Consider the following 11,632-nt stretch of genomic DNA (forward strand, 5'->3'; position numbering starts at 1 on the left):
CCCCGACCAGCCATCCTCCTGGGTAAGGCAGTCCCTGGGAGCAGGATCCTCTCACTGAGGAGAGGGCGGCCTGTGTAAACCGCCCCAGTGACCTCCCTCCCTGCTGCCCCACCCCTTTGTCTCTGCCCCCAGCTCACCCTGTGGTGAAGCCCCATAGCCAGTGCACAGGGGTCTCCGAGGCCCTGGTGAAGGCAAGGGGCCAGACCCGAGAAGCGCAGGGGCCTGCCCAAGAGGCTGGGGCTCAGAGCAGGTCCAGGTGGGCAGGTGAGACAGAGGCAGGTGAGTGAGCTGTGTCCCAGGCACCTCCAAAGGCTAGGGGGTCACGGACCATGAGCACTGAACCCCAGGCAGAAGCAGAACAACCCAGGGGCACAGCCCCCAGTGATCAGCAGCAGCTCCAGGCTAGAAAATCCTGATACAGGTGGAGATGAGCAATGCCATTATTTTCACCCCAAATCTCCCAGATTATGAGCAACAGACACTTCCATTGGTTTCTGGGAGGAAATCACCTGTGCAGCCAAGGCCCATCCCCTGCTCCCAGAGCCTCCCACCAGTGGGCACCGCTGGCTCCTGCAAGTGTCCTGAGAAACAGACTCCCGGGCCCTGTCTGGGGGAGATGTGCCTGCGCGCATCCTGGGAGGTGATGTCGGTTTGGTCAAACCCAGATGAAAACAAAAATGTCCACACAAATGCAACTGTACAAAAAGATGTTTTTCTGTTCTTCGTGCTGAGGGCTGACTGCATCTCTGACTAACTTACTCAAAACCTCCAATCCTCTGGGAGCAGTAAGAAGGAACACCCAGGCCTCCTTCGCTCCTGCCTTCTTTCCTCCTCCTCCTGTCCCCCCATCCTTCTTTCCTCTGTCGGCACACAGCTCGGTGACAGCGTGCTGGAGTGGTGCAGCTAGGGACTGGACAGGGGACTGGAGAATTGCCATGGTGTCCTGCTGGTTGAGGAGTGTGTGTGTGTGTGTGTGTGTGTGTGTGTGTGTGTGTGTGTGTACGTGCGTGCGCTGTGCTGTCTGGGTGGCTGCAGGTCCCGGAGGTGCCCCTGACATGCTCTCCGACCTGAGGGATGCAGTTTGAAACCACAGACCAGGAAGGGGAAGTCGGCAGAGAGCTTGTCACTCGCAGACCTCCTGTCCTTACACTGTGCTGCTGGTCAAGGAACAAGTGGGAAGAAATGCAGAGATGGTGTTTTCACTGTTTTACCAAGAAAATGGAGTCAAGTTACACACTTCTTTCCTGCATCTTTCTTCCTCAACCAGGAGGACACCACAGCAATTCTCCAGGTCACCTGGCGTGTCAGTTTGAATGGTGGCCCAATAGACTAGCGTGTGGGTGTGACCTGATTTAACCGTCCCGCTAGGTACAGGTACCGTGAACGTCACCAAGCGAGTGTCTTCACGCACCACTGCTCCCCTCCTGGGAAGGTGTCACCGGGGCGGTGCTGAATTGGAGGACACACGTACTTAAACTGTAACCAACATGGCCGCTGGCTTTCCGAAAGGTCAATGATGTGCAGTGCTTTTCAGAGCTTTGCTCCAGTGGGCAAGGAACATACGCTGTTCTGGTCCAGAGAGTGGCATTAAGTCACAAGTTCACTGCAGTTAGTTGTCCTGTTCCCGTGGTTGTTCTCATGTGCGTCTCTCCACTTCCAGCGCTGGGGTCCCGACATCCGGTGGGCGGCTTCCACGTGCCAGCCTGACTCCCGGCTCCGCGGGCATCTGGCACTCAGCCTCAGTCAGCCACAACTGCCCCCTGGGCAGCACCTTACAAAGATAAACCGAGCCTTGTCCTGCGTAGGAACGAGAGATCCAGGAGGCCAGTGTGGGAGTACTGGAGAGGGCGCAGGGGCAGCTTCAGTGGGCAGCCTGGTTAACACTCCAATGATCGGACTCCTGTCAGAGACCGACAGACAGACAGACACATAGACAGATAGTTAGATAGATAGATAGAATCAGTATACCTACATACGCACACATGTATCCACTCACATATGTGTGTCCATCTGTATACACATACACAGACCTATCCACTTGTCTCCGTGTATCCACATGTACATGGGCGTACCCACACCCGTACAGCAAATATGTGCACATATACGTATAAGTACGTGTAAGTGTGCATGCATCTCCATCGCACCTGCTGTTGGAAGGCAGCAAAGACATAGAATAGAAATGACATCCTGTTCTTTTTCAGCACATTTAAACAAACTTACTAAAAGCCTCAGCTTCATATTTGCTCAAGAGGCTAAAATAGCTGTATGTTTATGTGAAGGTCTGAGAGATTAAAATATATTTCCTTTATATACTACATGGTTGTTCCCAGAGAAAACTCTTTAAAATGCTTAGGGACATAAGTGCTGTCTGGATTCTCTTGTTTTGACCCTTATTTCTCTGTCTCCTGTTGAGCGGCTGGCGAGGACGAGCTGGGCAGGTGGGTGAGCAGAGGTGGGGACGCAGACAGTGGAGGGGCAGGGGTGAGGGCAGGTGTGCTCACGGCCGCGTGCCCACAGCTCGCTGCTGTCAGAGGTGTCTGCGGACATCTGCCCTCTGCCCATGTTCCGGCGAGTTCCGAGTCCCAGGGCTGTGGATGCCGAGGGCCTCGCCGTGGCCCCGGCGCTGGCGTCCGCGGCTCCTCCCACGAACGTGCGCATGCCCGCGTCCTGGGCACCTCTGCCCACGTGGGCTGTCTTATCCGAGTGAGGCCATGTTCTCTCACTCTGCCCATGACTTTGCAGGTCGGCTGCAAGCTGAGCCTGGTGCTCTTCCAGTACTGCATCATGGCGAACTTCTACTGGCTGCTGGTGGAGGGGCTGTACCTGCACACCCTCCTGGTGGCCATATTCTCGCCCGGCCGACGCTTCGTAGCCTATCTCCTCATCGGGTGGGGTAAGGACTGTCCTCCCCTGTGTGTGGCTGACACCTCCCACCCTGCAGCCCTCCAGGCCCCTCAGCTATAAACGCAGACCTCTCTGCTCAGAAACCCTTTCCCGCCCCTGTACGGTGCACTTCAGGCCCCAGCAGGAGAGGCTTTCCTCGGATGACTAGGGATCTCCATAGACAACACCTCCATATTTCTGAGAACCAGGAACCTGGTTTAAAACTGCTCCAAGCTCCCACTCCTGGGGCGTAGCCTGCGGTGGGAAAGTCAGAAAGAGGAGCCGGGAAGGGAAGGGCCTCCAGCAACAGGTGCCGATGGCATGCCAGGTAGCAGGAGCCTCCGTCAGTCAGGACTGGGAGGGCTGTGAAACCACGGGACACCCACGTGCTCAGTGAGGCTCACCTCTTACGGTCACGGCCCCACTCCCGCCCACAGTAACCATGCTCACGATGCACCAGGACGCATTTCAGGCCTGTGAAGCCTCAACTTTCAAACACACGTTTATCTTCACTGCTTTGTAAGGTGTGAGCATAAACTTCTATGTGCTTCTAAACCATTTCCTCTCGGTCATTCCATCAGAAAGCCCCTGTCCTTGCCAACTCTGGTGAAGGAGGGTGCGCTTTTGCTAACTAGCGAGGGGCTGGGGGTAACCCGCTGTCTTCCTGCAGGCATCCCCACCATCTGCACAGGTGCGTGGACTGCGGCCAGGCTCTCCTTAGAAGACACAGGGTGAGTGCTGCGTTCATAGCAAAGGGAACTCACTGGCATCGTTACATTTTTGGAAACTAGAAAGAAGCTTATTATCTGGTTGGAAGGCAGGTTTACATTTGCAGCTGCAACCACTCCAAGAGTAACACGGCCAGCATTTGAACACCCTGCACAGGGAAAGACCTTGACCTTCACGAGGGAGGACGTGTTGGGGCGGGAGTATTTGGAGAAGATGCACGTGAGGGATGGGAACTGAATCAAGTCCTGTGCGAAGCTGGGATTGGGATAAAGCAGGCAGAAAGGGGCAGGCAGAGAGGGGCACGCCGCTGGGAGAGGGATGGAGCTGAGGCGGGAGAAGCAGGGTTCACCAAAGGGAACCAAGCAAAACGCGGGCATTGTTTGCCTGGAGCCCAGTACGGACAGGTGCCCCTTGAAGACCAGGTTGAAACGGCCAGTGAGAGTACAGCCCTCTGGAATGCAGTGTGAGCAGGGCCCAGAACCCTTCTGTCTTACGTACACAGTGAGCTGGATCATGGCCCCAAACTCAGGCACCAACGGTTCCCAGCTTGAGTGTTGTGCCTCATAAAGGGCTCTCGGGGTCTAGCTGTTATCTGCTACTGGTAACAAACGACCCTGAAACTCAGTGGTTTGTTTGCTCATGGTTCACACGGCGGCCTCAGCCCGGCTTGCTCAAACACCATGGGCATCTGCTGGCAAGTCTGAGGCAATACCAGCTGGTAGGCCCCTTTCTATCCTGCAGGTTCCAAGAGGTCCACACTCTATTGCCAAAACCAGCTAAGATTCAGAGGAAGGGCTGGTCTCTGCCATTGGTGGAGGGGCTGCAGAACCCCACCGTCGGGGGTGTGGGTGCAGAGGGAATAATGGAGGCACTTGGCAGCCCCTTCCCCAGCCTCCTCCCGGAGACCGCCCTTCCACTGTAAGCCGAGAATGGAGACACATTGCTGGACAGACATTCCTAGCTGCGCCTGCCTCAGTTACTCTGAAGACATTAAAATCTTCATTCAAGATACAATTTCAGGGGCTCCTGGGTGGCTTGAGTTGAGCGTCCGACTTCAGCTCAGGTCATGATCTCACAGTTCATGTGTCTGAGCCCTGTGGTGGGCTCTGTGCCGACAGCTCAGAGCCTGGAGGCTGCTTCGGGTTCTGTGTCTCTGTCATTCCCCTGCTCGTTCCTCTCTCTTTCTCTCTCCCCCCTCTCTGTCTCTTAAAAATAAATAAGCTGAGAAAAGATACAAATACAAAACATTTGGGAGGTGAGAGGAAATTAATTTTTGGAAGAAAACTTTTCTTTTCTGATGTTGGCTGGGGTGAGCATGAGCTACACCAACTTCCAAGGTCAGGGACTTTTGTGGGGTTTACTCCTCCCCTTCTCCCGCTTTCTGGGAAGTGACACAAAGCCGCTCACGTGGGATGGATGGCATCAAGTTGTGTAATGGCAGAGCACCTCTGCTCTCATGGTGGCACACGTGGCGATCGGGAGGGACCTTGTCACAGGCCAGGCGCCGGCTACGTGGTGGGAGGTGTCCTGCGGCCCCACACCAGGGGTGAGGCCACAGGCAGTGCATGCACCCTCGAGCTTGGTTTGTGGGTGAATCAGAGGTAACATGATTTTCCTTCCCTCTTTTCCATAGTTGCTGGGATACCAATGACCACAGTGTTCCCTGGTGGCTTATACGAACACCAATTTTAGTATCTATTATAGTAAGTAATTCCTGTGCCAAACCTGAGTTCTCCCTTGGGCTACACACGTGCGCAGACAGGGAGCCCCTTTCCTGGATTAAATATAAATAGCCCTGTTCTGTTGAGTCTCCTGGGAGAAGCACCTGCGAGCAGCCCAGCCCCTTCCCGCAGCCACAGTCGCAGTGAGGGAGGGGGCGCAGGGAGAGAGGCACGTTCTCCTGCGGGGAAGAGACCTGCAGGGAGCCAGAGTCACCAAGATACAGTGTGAGGGCTCAACTGCATTTCCCTTTTCCATCTCACGCCTCAAACTCACTTACGAGACACGTGAGGCAGTTGAGACCCAAGGCCACTGGAACTTTGAGCTTCTGTGACAGGGGCCTGCAGCTCTGTCCCCAGCGAGGGACAGCTGAGGGGGGCTGAGACATCTCCCGGCTACACCCGCCTCCCTTGCAGGGGAAATCACATACAACATGTTGTCTCTATTTATGCAGGTCAATTTTGTCCTTTTTGTTAGTATCATACGAATCTTACTCCAGAAGCTGACATCCCCAGACATTGGCGGCAATGACCAGTCACAGTATAAGTGAGTATGTGTGTGGGTCCAAGCGCAGAGCTGCCTGGAAACCGAGAGTAAGGGAGGACGGGCGTGTGGGGAGCGGGGGCAGAGACACTAGGGTCTGCGCACCCAGCAGAGTCCCGAGTTCTCCTCCTTGGGGTGCAGGACTGCTTGTGGCTAGTTCAGCAGTGTCTTCTCTGAGAGGGTGTTGCCATGGTGATCGCTCAAGGCAAGCCCCTTCTTTCCTTTCAGCGTGGACGACCTCTAGGGAGCTTGCTCACAGAAGCATTTCGCCCACTTTCCTGTTTTGTAATCTGACCTGTTCTCCTTGTATTTTATGTTTAATCTTCTTCCCCACGACCACATGGTCCATGCTGGCACTTAGCGCCAGGCTCTGTGCTTAATAATGATTCACGTTTATTGGCTCAGTGATTACATGAAGATGGTTATCAGCATCTCCATTCTGTGGGGAAGAGAACAGAAGTGACTCACCCACAATCATGCAGCTAATTAATGAGGACCTGAAGACTATTAAAAAAAAACTTTAAAAGATTCTATAAATTTCTATCAAGAATTTACTTTAAAAAATAATAAAGCCCACATGTTTATTATAAAGCGAGCACTGGCTTGGAGTGGTTGGTCCAGCCCCTGAGAGCCTCGGTTTCACATAGACCAGGTTTGGAGTCTCAGCCACCCAGAGCTGTGCGGCCCTGGGCAGGTGATCTGACTCCTGGCCAGGGGCGGCCCCCCTCAGCTGCCTCCTTCCCCTCCATCCTTCAACAACAGGAATGGACTAGAAGCCAACCAGGCAGCCTGTCTGCTGGTCAAAGGCTTGGTGCTGGGTTTATGTACCGGCTGGAGGCCTTGGGGATGTGCCTTCACTGCTCTGTGCCTCAGTTTCCTCATCTGTAAAGTAGAAATAACAGCAATTGTCACTAAGGCATTAAGATTAACTAAGTTAATACTTGAAAGACATTTAGTCCCTGGTACTAGTGAGTATTGTGGGAAAGTTTCATAAGCAGATACATCTGATTCCGCCTTGGGGCGCACGAAATCCAAGGAATCCTTTCCTCTGCCCAGTCTGCACAAAAGGCCAGACCTAGCGATAGGATTCCACATCGGACCCCGAAGGGTAAAGCTGGAGGTCCTGGAGCCACGCACCCCTGCAGCTCAGGGATAGGGTTAGGGTTCTCGGTTGCCCTTGAATCTGAAGTGTTGATTTTCCACCAGTCACCGTTAGCTCCCATGCTGATCTTGTCTGTGGGTTCTTTGGGAGTGTTTGTTAGGTGGGTCTTAGAGATATTTGCTTGTATTTTAGAAACAAAAATAAGCAGAGAAATAGAATCTGTTCTTTTTCCAGGATAGCAAAAAAGGCAGAGCATGTCTGTGATGCCGCCCTCTGGTTGTGTCTTGGTGTCTTTTCTCTGTAAGGCTCGTTATAACAGTAACGACCATCCTGGGACAGGGCTGTCCGCAGCCTCTGGAGACCAGCGTCGCAGCAGACTGCAGAGGGGCACGGTACAGAGGGCGTTCCGGCAGCTCTCTGGGTCACGGTGAACTAAGGCCACAGGGCCCCTGCACGGCCCCATCTCCTGCCCCAGGCTAGCGCTGGACCGGGGTGTTAGGGCAGCACCTTGTAAGGTAGATGCCCGGATCCGTGAAGGGGCAGCACTGCAGTGCTCGCCGACGGTCCTTCCTCGGCCGCGCGGCCCAGGGCCTTCCCCAGCGTTTGGGGTTCATGCAGATTGCCTGAAACAGGACACATCCCGCTTTTTGTAAATGCCACAGGACATGGTGTTTTGTTGTGAGGGAAATGAGAAATGGAAACTTCCAGAACTTACATCCCATCCCAGGCTGCAGGTGCTGGGTTTGATGCAGGTGCCTCAAAAATATGTAAAGAAATTCATGACTTTCGAAGCATTGGGTGGGGTCAAGGAACAGGAGAGACGCAGGCGGGGCCCTCACTCACCTCCCTCAGGATGAGGCTACTGGGTGTTCACTAGGGCGTCCTGACCTGCACGCACTTCACCGGGTGGCCTGACTGGGCCTGGGGCCCAGATCCTCATTCGTGACGGGTCCGCAGTTGGCCCCCATGCTCCTGACACAGACCATGTTGGAGTTGCAAGGGTCGAGTCTGGCCAAACACTGGAACCCCCAGAACTGCCAGCGCTGCCCGCGGAGACCTGATTTAATAGGGATGAGGAGGCAGGTTGGACCGAGGTGTTTTAATCCCTGGATGATTCTGTGTGCAGCAGTGAGAGTCCCTGGCTCGGAGCAGTGGTTCTCAAGGTGGGGTTCCCAGTCAGCAGCGCAGCATCTCGGGGACCGTGACAGAAACACAGATTTGGATGACGCCCGGCCTCAGAGCCAGCAGCCTGAAGATGGGGTCAGCCCTCCAGGCGGTTCTGGTGCAGCTGAGGCTGGAGAAGCCCCGGCTTGGAGAGCAGGGACTGCACTTGCTCGGGGGGGGCGGGCTGGGGACCCAGCACAGCAGGTGCAGCTGCGGGAAAGACAGAGGTGAGCCCAGCGCATGGTGTAGTGAGCGGAAAATCTGCTTTCTGGCGTGACCGGAGAGGGCAGGGACTCTGACGGAGAGATCGCACCTGGTCCACAGAACCCGTGGGACCCAGAGCGTGGTCACTGGCCCTGCTGCCATGCACAGCGCTCAGCTTCTCCTGCTGCTGGTGATGGGTCCGGACAAACCCTTCACTTGGGGCATAAGGCCCCTGGGCCAGCGCTGCGGTGGGTGACCTCGTGAGGGTGTCTCGTGAGAGCTTCGCTGCTTTACGAGGAGCCATCGCTTCTGCACCACGTGGGCACCCTCTGCCCGTGCAGTGGCGGGGACGTAACTCTGAGAAACGAGGCCCAGACGGGTGAGGCCCTGGCAGTGGGCCCGCGTGCCAGGCTCGTGACGGCACAGGCCTGAGGCAGCGTCCCTTCTCTTCGGTGCAGGAGGCTGACCAAGTCCACTCTGCTGCTCATCCCCCTGTTCGGGGTGCACTACATGGTGTTTGCTGTGTTCCCCATTGGCATCTCCACCAAGTACCAGATACTGTTTGAATTGTGCATCGGATCATTTCAGGTACACTGGGAAGGGACCGTGCCCTCCCCCCAGCGGGTGAGCGGCCTCTGACGACCCTTTCTCACTTGCAGGGCCTGGTGGTGGCGGTTCTCTACTGTTTTCTCAACAGTGAAGTACGTGCTCTGTCACAGCAGGTGACATTCAGCCTGTGCGGGATTTCCTCGTGTGCACCCCGCCCCCAACGAGAGCCCAGGTCTGCCGTCGGGGCAGCCCCAGTGCCCCAGACAGCCACGGCCGCCCCCTTCTCCCCACACCAGCGGTGTCGGTCGCCCTGGCCTCCCCCAGGCTCCGCTCAGGCAGACTCCCCGGCTGGGTGGTTGGGAGGGACCCTGCCACTCTGCATGGTCACTGTCTTGCTCCTTGACCCTGGACATGAGGCCGACTGGGAAGTGAGGGACTCACAGGTGAGAATCCTGCTCCCTGAGTTCGTGGCCCACAGCTCGTCAGAACAGCAGTGGGCGAGTCCCTCCGAGCCCTGCTCTGCTGCTGAATGTCATTTCCCACACCCTTCACCTGCCCAACCTTGTGCGGCCAACGCCCGCCGACCCTTCGGTCATGCAGCTCTGTGTAGGTGCCCACCACGTCCCTCTCCCCTCCCTCAGCTCTAACGCCCTTCACCTCTGTCAGTGGGCTCCCAAGTACCGACTCCCACCGGTGTCAGGAAAACCTTGGTTCCTGCTATTTCGTCATCTCTCTTCCTGGAACCCGCTGTTGGGGCAGCACCTTCTGTGCCCACAGGTCCCCCCGAGGAGAGGAGTCGGCCACAGACCTGTCCGGGCCGACCTGGCATGGGGTGCTTCTCTCGAGGGCACCCAAGTTTATGTTTCCAAGCTTACACCTCGTGTGACCCCCACTTCCTCATTGCTTTGCCCTCACCGCAGGTGCAGAGCGAGCTGAAGAGGAAGTGGCGGGGCTGGTGCCCGAGCCGGCCCTGCGGCCAGGACTACCGGCTCCACGGCTTGTCCGTCTCGAGGAACGGCTCAGAAAGCGCCCTGCAGCTCCACCGGGGCTCCCGCGCCGCGTCCTTCCTGCAGACAGAGACCTCGGTCATCTAGTGTGCCACCACGCACCCCGCCCTGCCTGCAGAGAGAGACCGCGGTCATCCAGTGTGCCTCCACACTGCAGATGGACTCCCCAGAGCCCTTGGGACTCCCCTGGCAGGAGCAGCCCACAGAAAAGTCCTTGGTAACCTGATAGAGCTGGCCTCTGCTTATCCCCTCGGGGGACTGGGTTACATTGTAACTGGGATTAAATCTGGTTAGTGTTAAACTCCAGCATGTAGGTAATTTTGCTCATAATGTTGTTTGGCAGAACTGACCCATTTTCAAAGAGAATAGGGAGATGGAGATGGTCCTTGACCAGAACTTGGGTCCAACCATTATGGAAGGAAAACAAGAGATTTTCTAATCTTGATGCCAGTTCTGGGCAGGAGGCATGGGCCTGACCTGGGGACTGGGCCCTCCCTCTGCATGACCCCCACCATGACCCCCACCACCGGCCGGTCCCCATTTGGGCACGCCCTCTTGTCTGCAGAAGCCTGCTTAGATTTCCGGGAGGCCGGCCAGCCCAAGTGGAGCCGCCCCTGCTGGGTGCCCCAGGGCCCCCTCTCCTACCGGCCGGCCCAAGGAGAATGCAGAGCAGGTGCCAGAGGGTCACAGCAGGGGTGAGAGTGAGGAGAAGGTGCCAAAGGGTCACAGTGGGAGTGGTGTGCCGCCCCTCAAGGGCGTCTGTGCTTATGAGGGCCCGCAACCAGCAACCAGACTTCATGAGGCCACTTCAGGCCTCTTCCCCCAAAAGCAGTGAGAAGCCTGGGTGACCTGTGGCCGGGCTTGTAGGACCTGGTCATTGGGGCGACAAAGACACTAGGCATTTTATCTGGTGGTTGCAGAAACCTATTCTCCTTTTAATGAAAATCATCTGAAAGTCATTTCTGTTTAAATGGAGAATTATTCTGTGTAAACAACGTGTCTAGTGCTTCTGTGCGGTATAGCCTCCAGTCCCGTGACTTCTGCAGACTTGGAAGGAGGTCTGGGTAGCTGAGCAGCCCGGGGGGGAGCAGGAGGCCAGCGAGGGAACTGAGGCCACACTGTCCCTGCCCTCACCCTGCACATGCAGCAAACGGGCGTCTGCCCGAACCCCGTCCCGCTGCTGCGCCCAGTTCTTCGACCCTTTTTATGATACTGCTGCCCCTAAAACTCGGGCCACCGAGTCTTCTTCCTTAGGCACCGTGGACCGAGGCCACAGGGCCAAAGGTCGAGATGGCCGGTGCCAGGGAGCAGAGTCTGGCAAGCAGGCCCGGGCCAGAGTGGAAGCCGCTAGGCTCGGGTTCCCCAGCTCGTGTGGGTGTGTGTCAAAGGCCTGGACAAACAGGGACAGCAGAGCAGCTGCACTCAGAGGCCACCTGGGGCCCCCACCTCAGGTCACTTACTGTACCCCAATCCACATGACCCGCTGGAGAGCGGGACCCAAGCTTCTGCAGGGCTGCAGGCCGTGCACGGGTGTGAGACGTGCCCTGGGCGTCCAGGGCCTCCCCAGCCGGCACACGCCGAGGCCCAGTGAGGCGTGAACCGGGCTGTCTTGCCTGGGAAAGGGAGGGGGGGCAGGGAATTGAATATTTACTAATAGCAGGGGCTGGTGGCCCAAGAGTCGACATGTGTCATCTTCAATGTCATAATGGGTATGGGATACCCCCAAGTCGCA

General features: G+C 56.5%; 1 protein-coding gene across 1 annotated transcript in view; it reads left to right on the forward strand.

Annotated features, from left to right (window-relative positions):
• The window catches only part of VIPR2 (vasoactive intestinal peptide receptor 2), a 210,060-nt gene extending 199,165 nt beyond the window's left edge, over positions 1-10,895 (forward strand). The window contains exons 12-19 of the mRNA XM_029954208.1: positions 1-22; positions 2,743-2,893; positions 3,554-3,614; positions 5,246-5,315; positions 5,786-5,877; positions 8,803-8,932; positions 9,004-9,045; positions 9,814-10,895. Coding sequence (XP_029810068.1) covers positions 1-22; positions 2,743-2,893; positions 3,554-3,614; positions 5,246-5,315; positions 5,786-5,877; positions 8,803-8,932; positions 9,004-9,045; positions 9,814-9,987 — 742 coding nt within the window. The 3' untranslated portion in view covers positions 9,988-10,895. The remainder of the gene's footprint in view (positions 23-2,742; positions 2,894-3,553; positions 3,615-5,245; positions 5,316-5,785; positions 5,878-8,802; positions 8,933-9,003; positions 9,046-9,813) is intronic.
• The last annotated feature ends 737 nt before the right edge of the window (positions 10,896-11,632 follow it).

Source organism: Suricata suricatta, chromosome 2, assembly GCF_006229205.1.
Source record: "Suricata suricatta isolate VVHF042 chromosome 2, meerkat_22Aug2017_6uvM2_HiC, whole genome shotgun sequence".
Classification (NCBI taxonomy): domain Eukaryota; kingdom Metazoa; phylum Chordata; class Mammalia; order Carnivora; family Herpestidae; genus Suricata; species Suricata suricatta.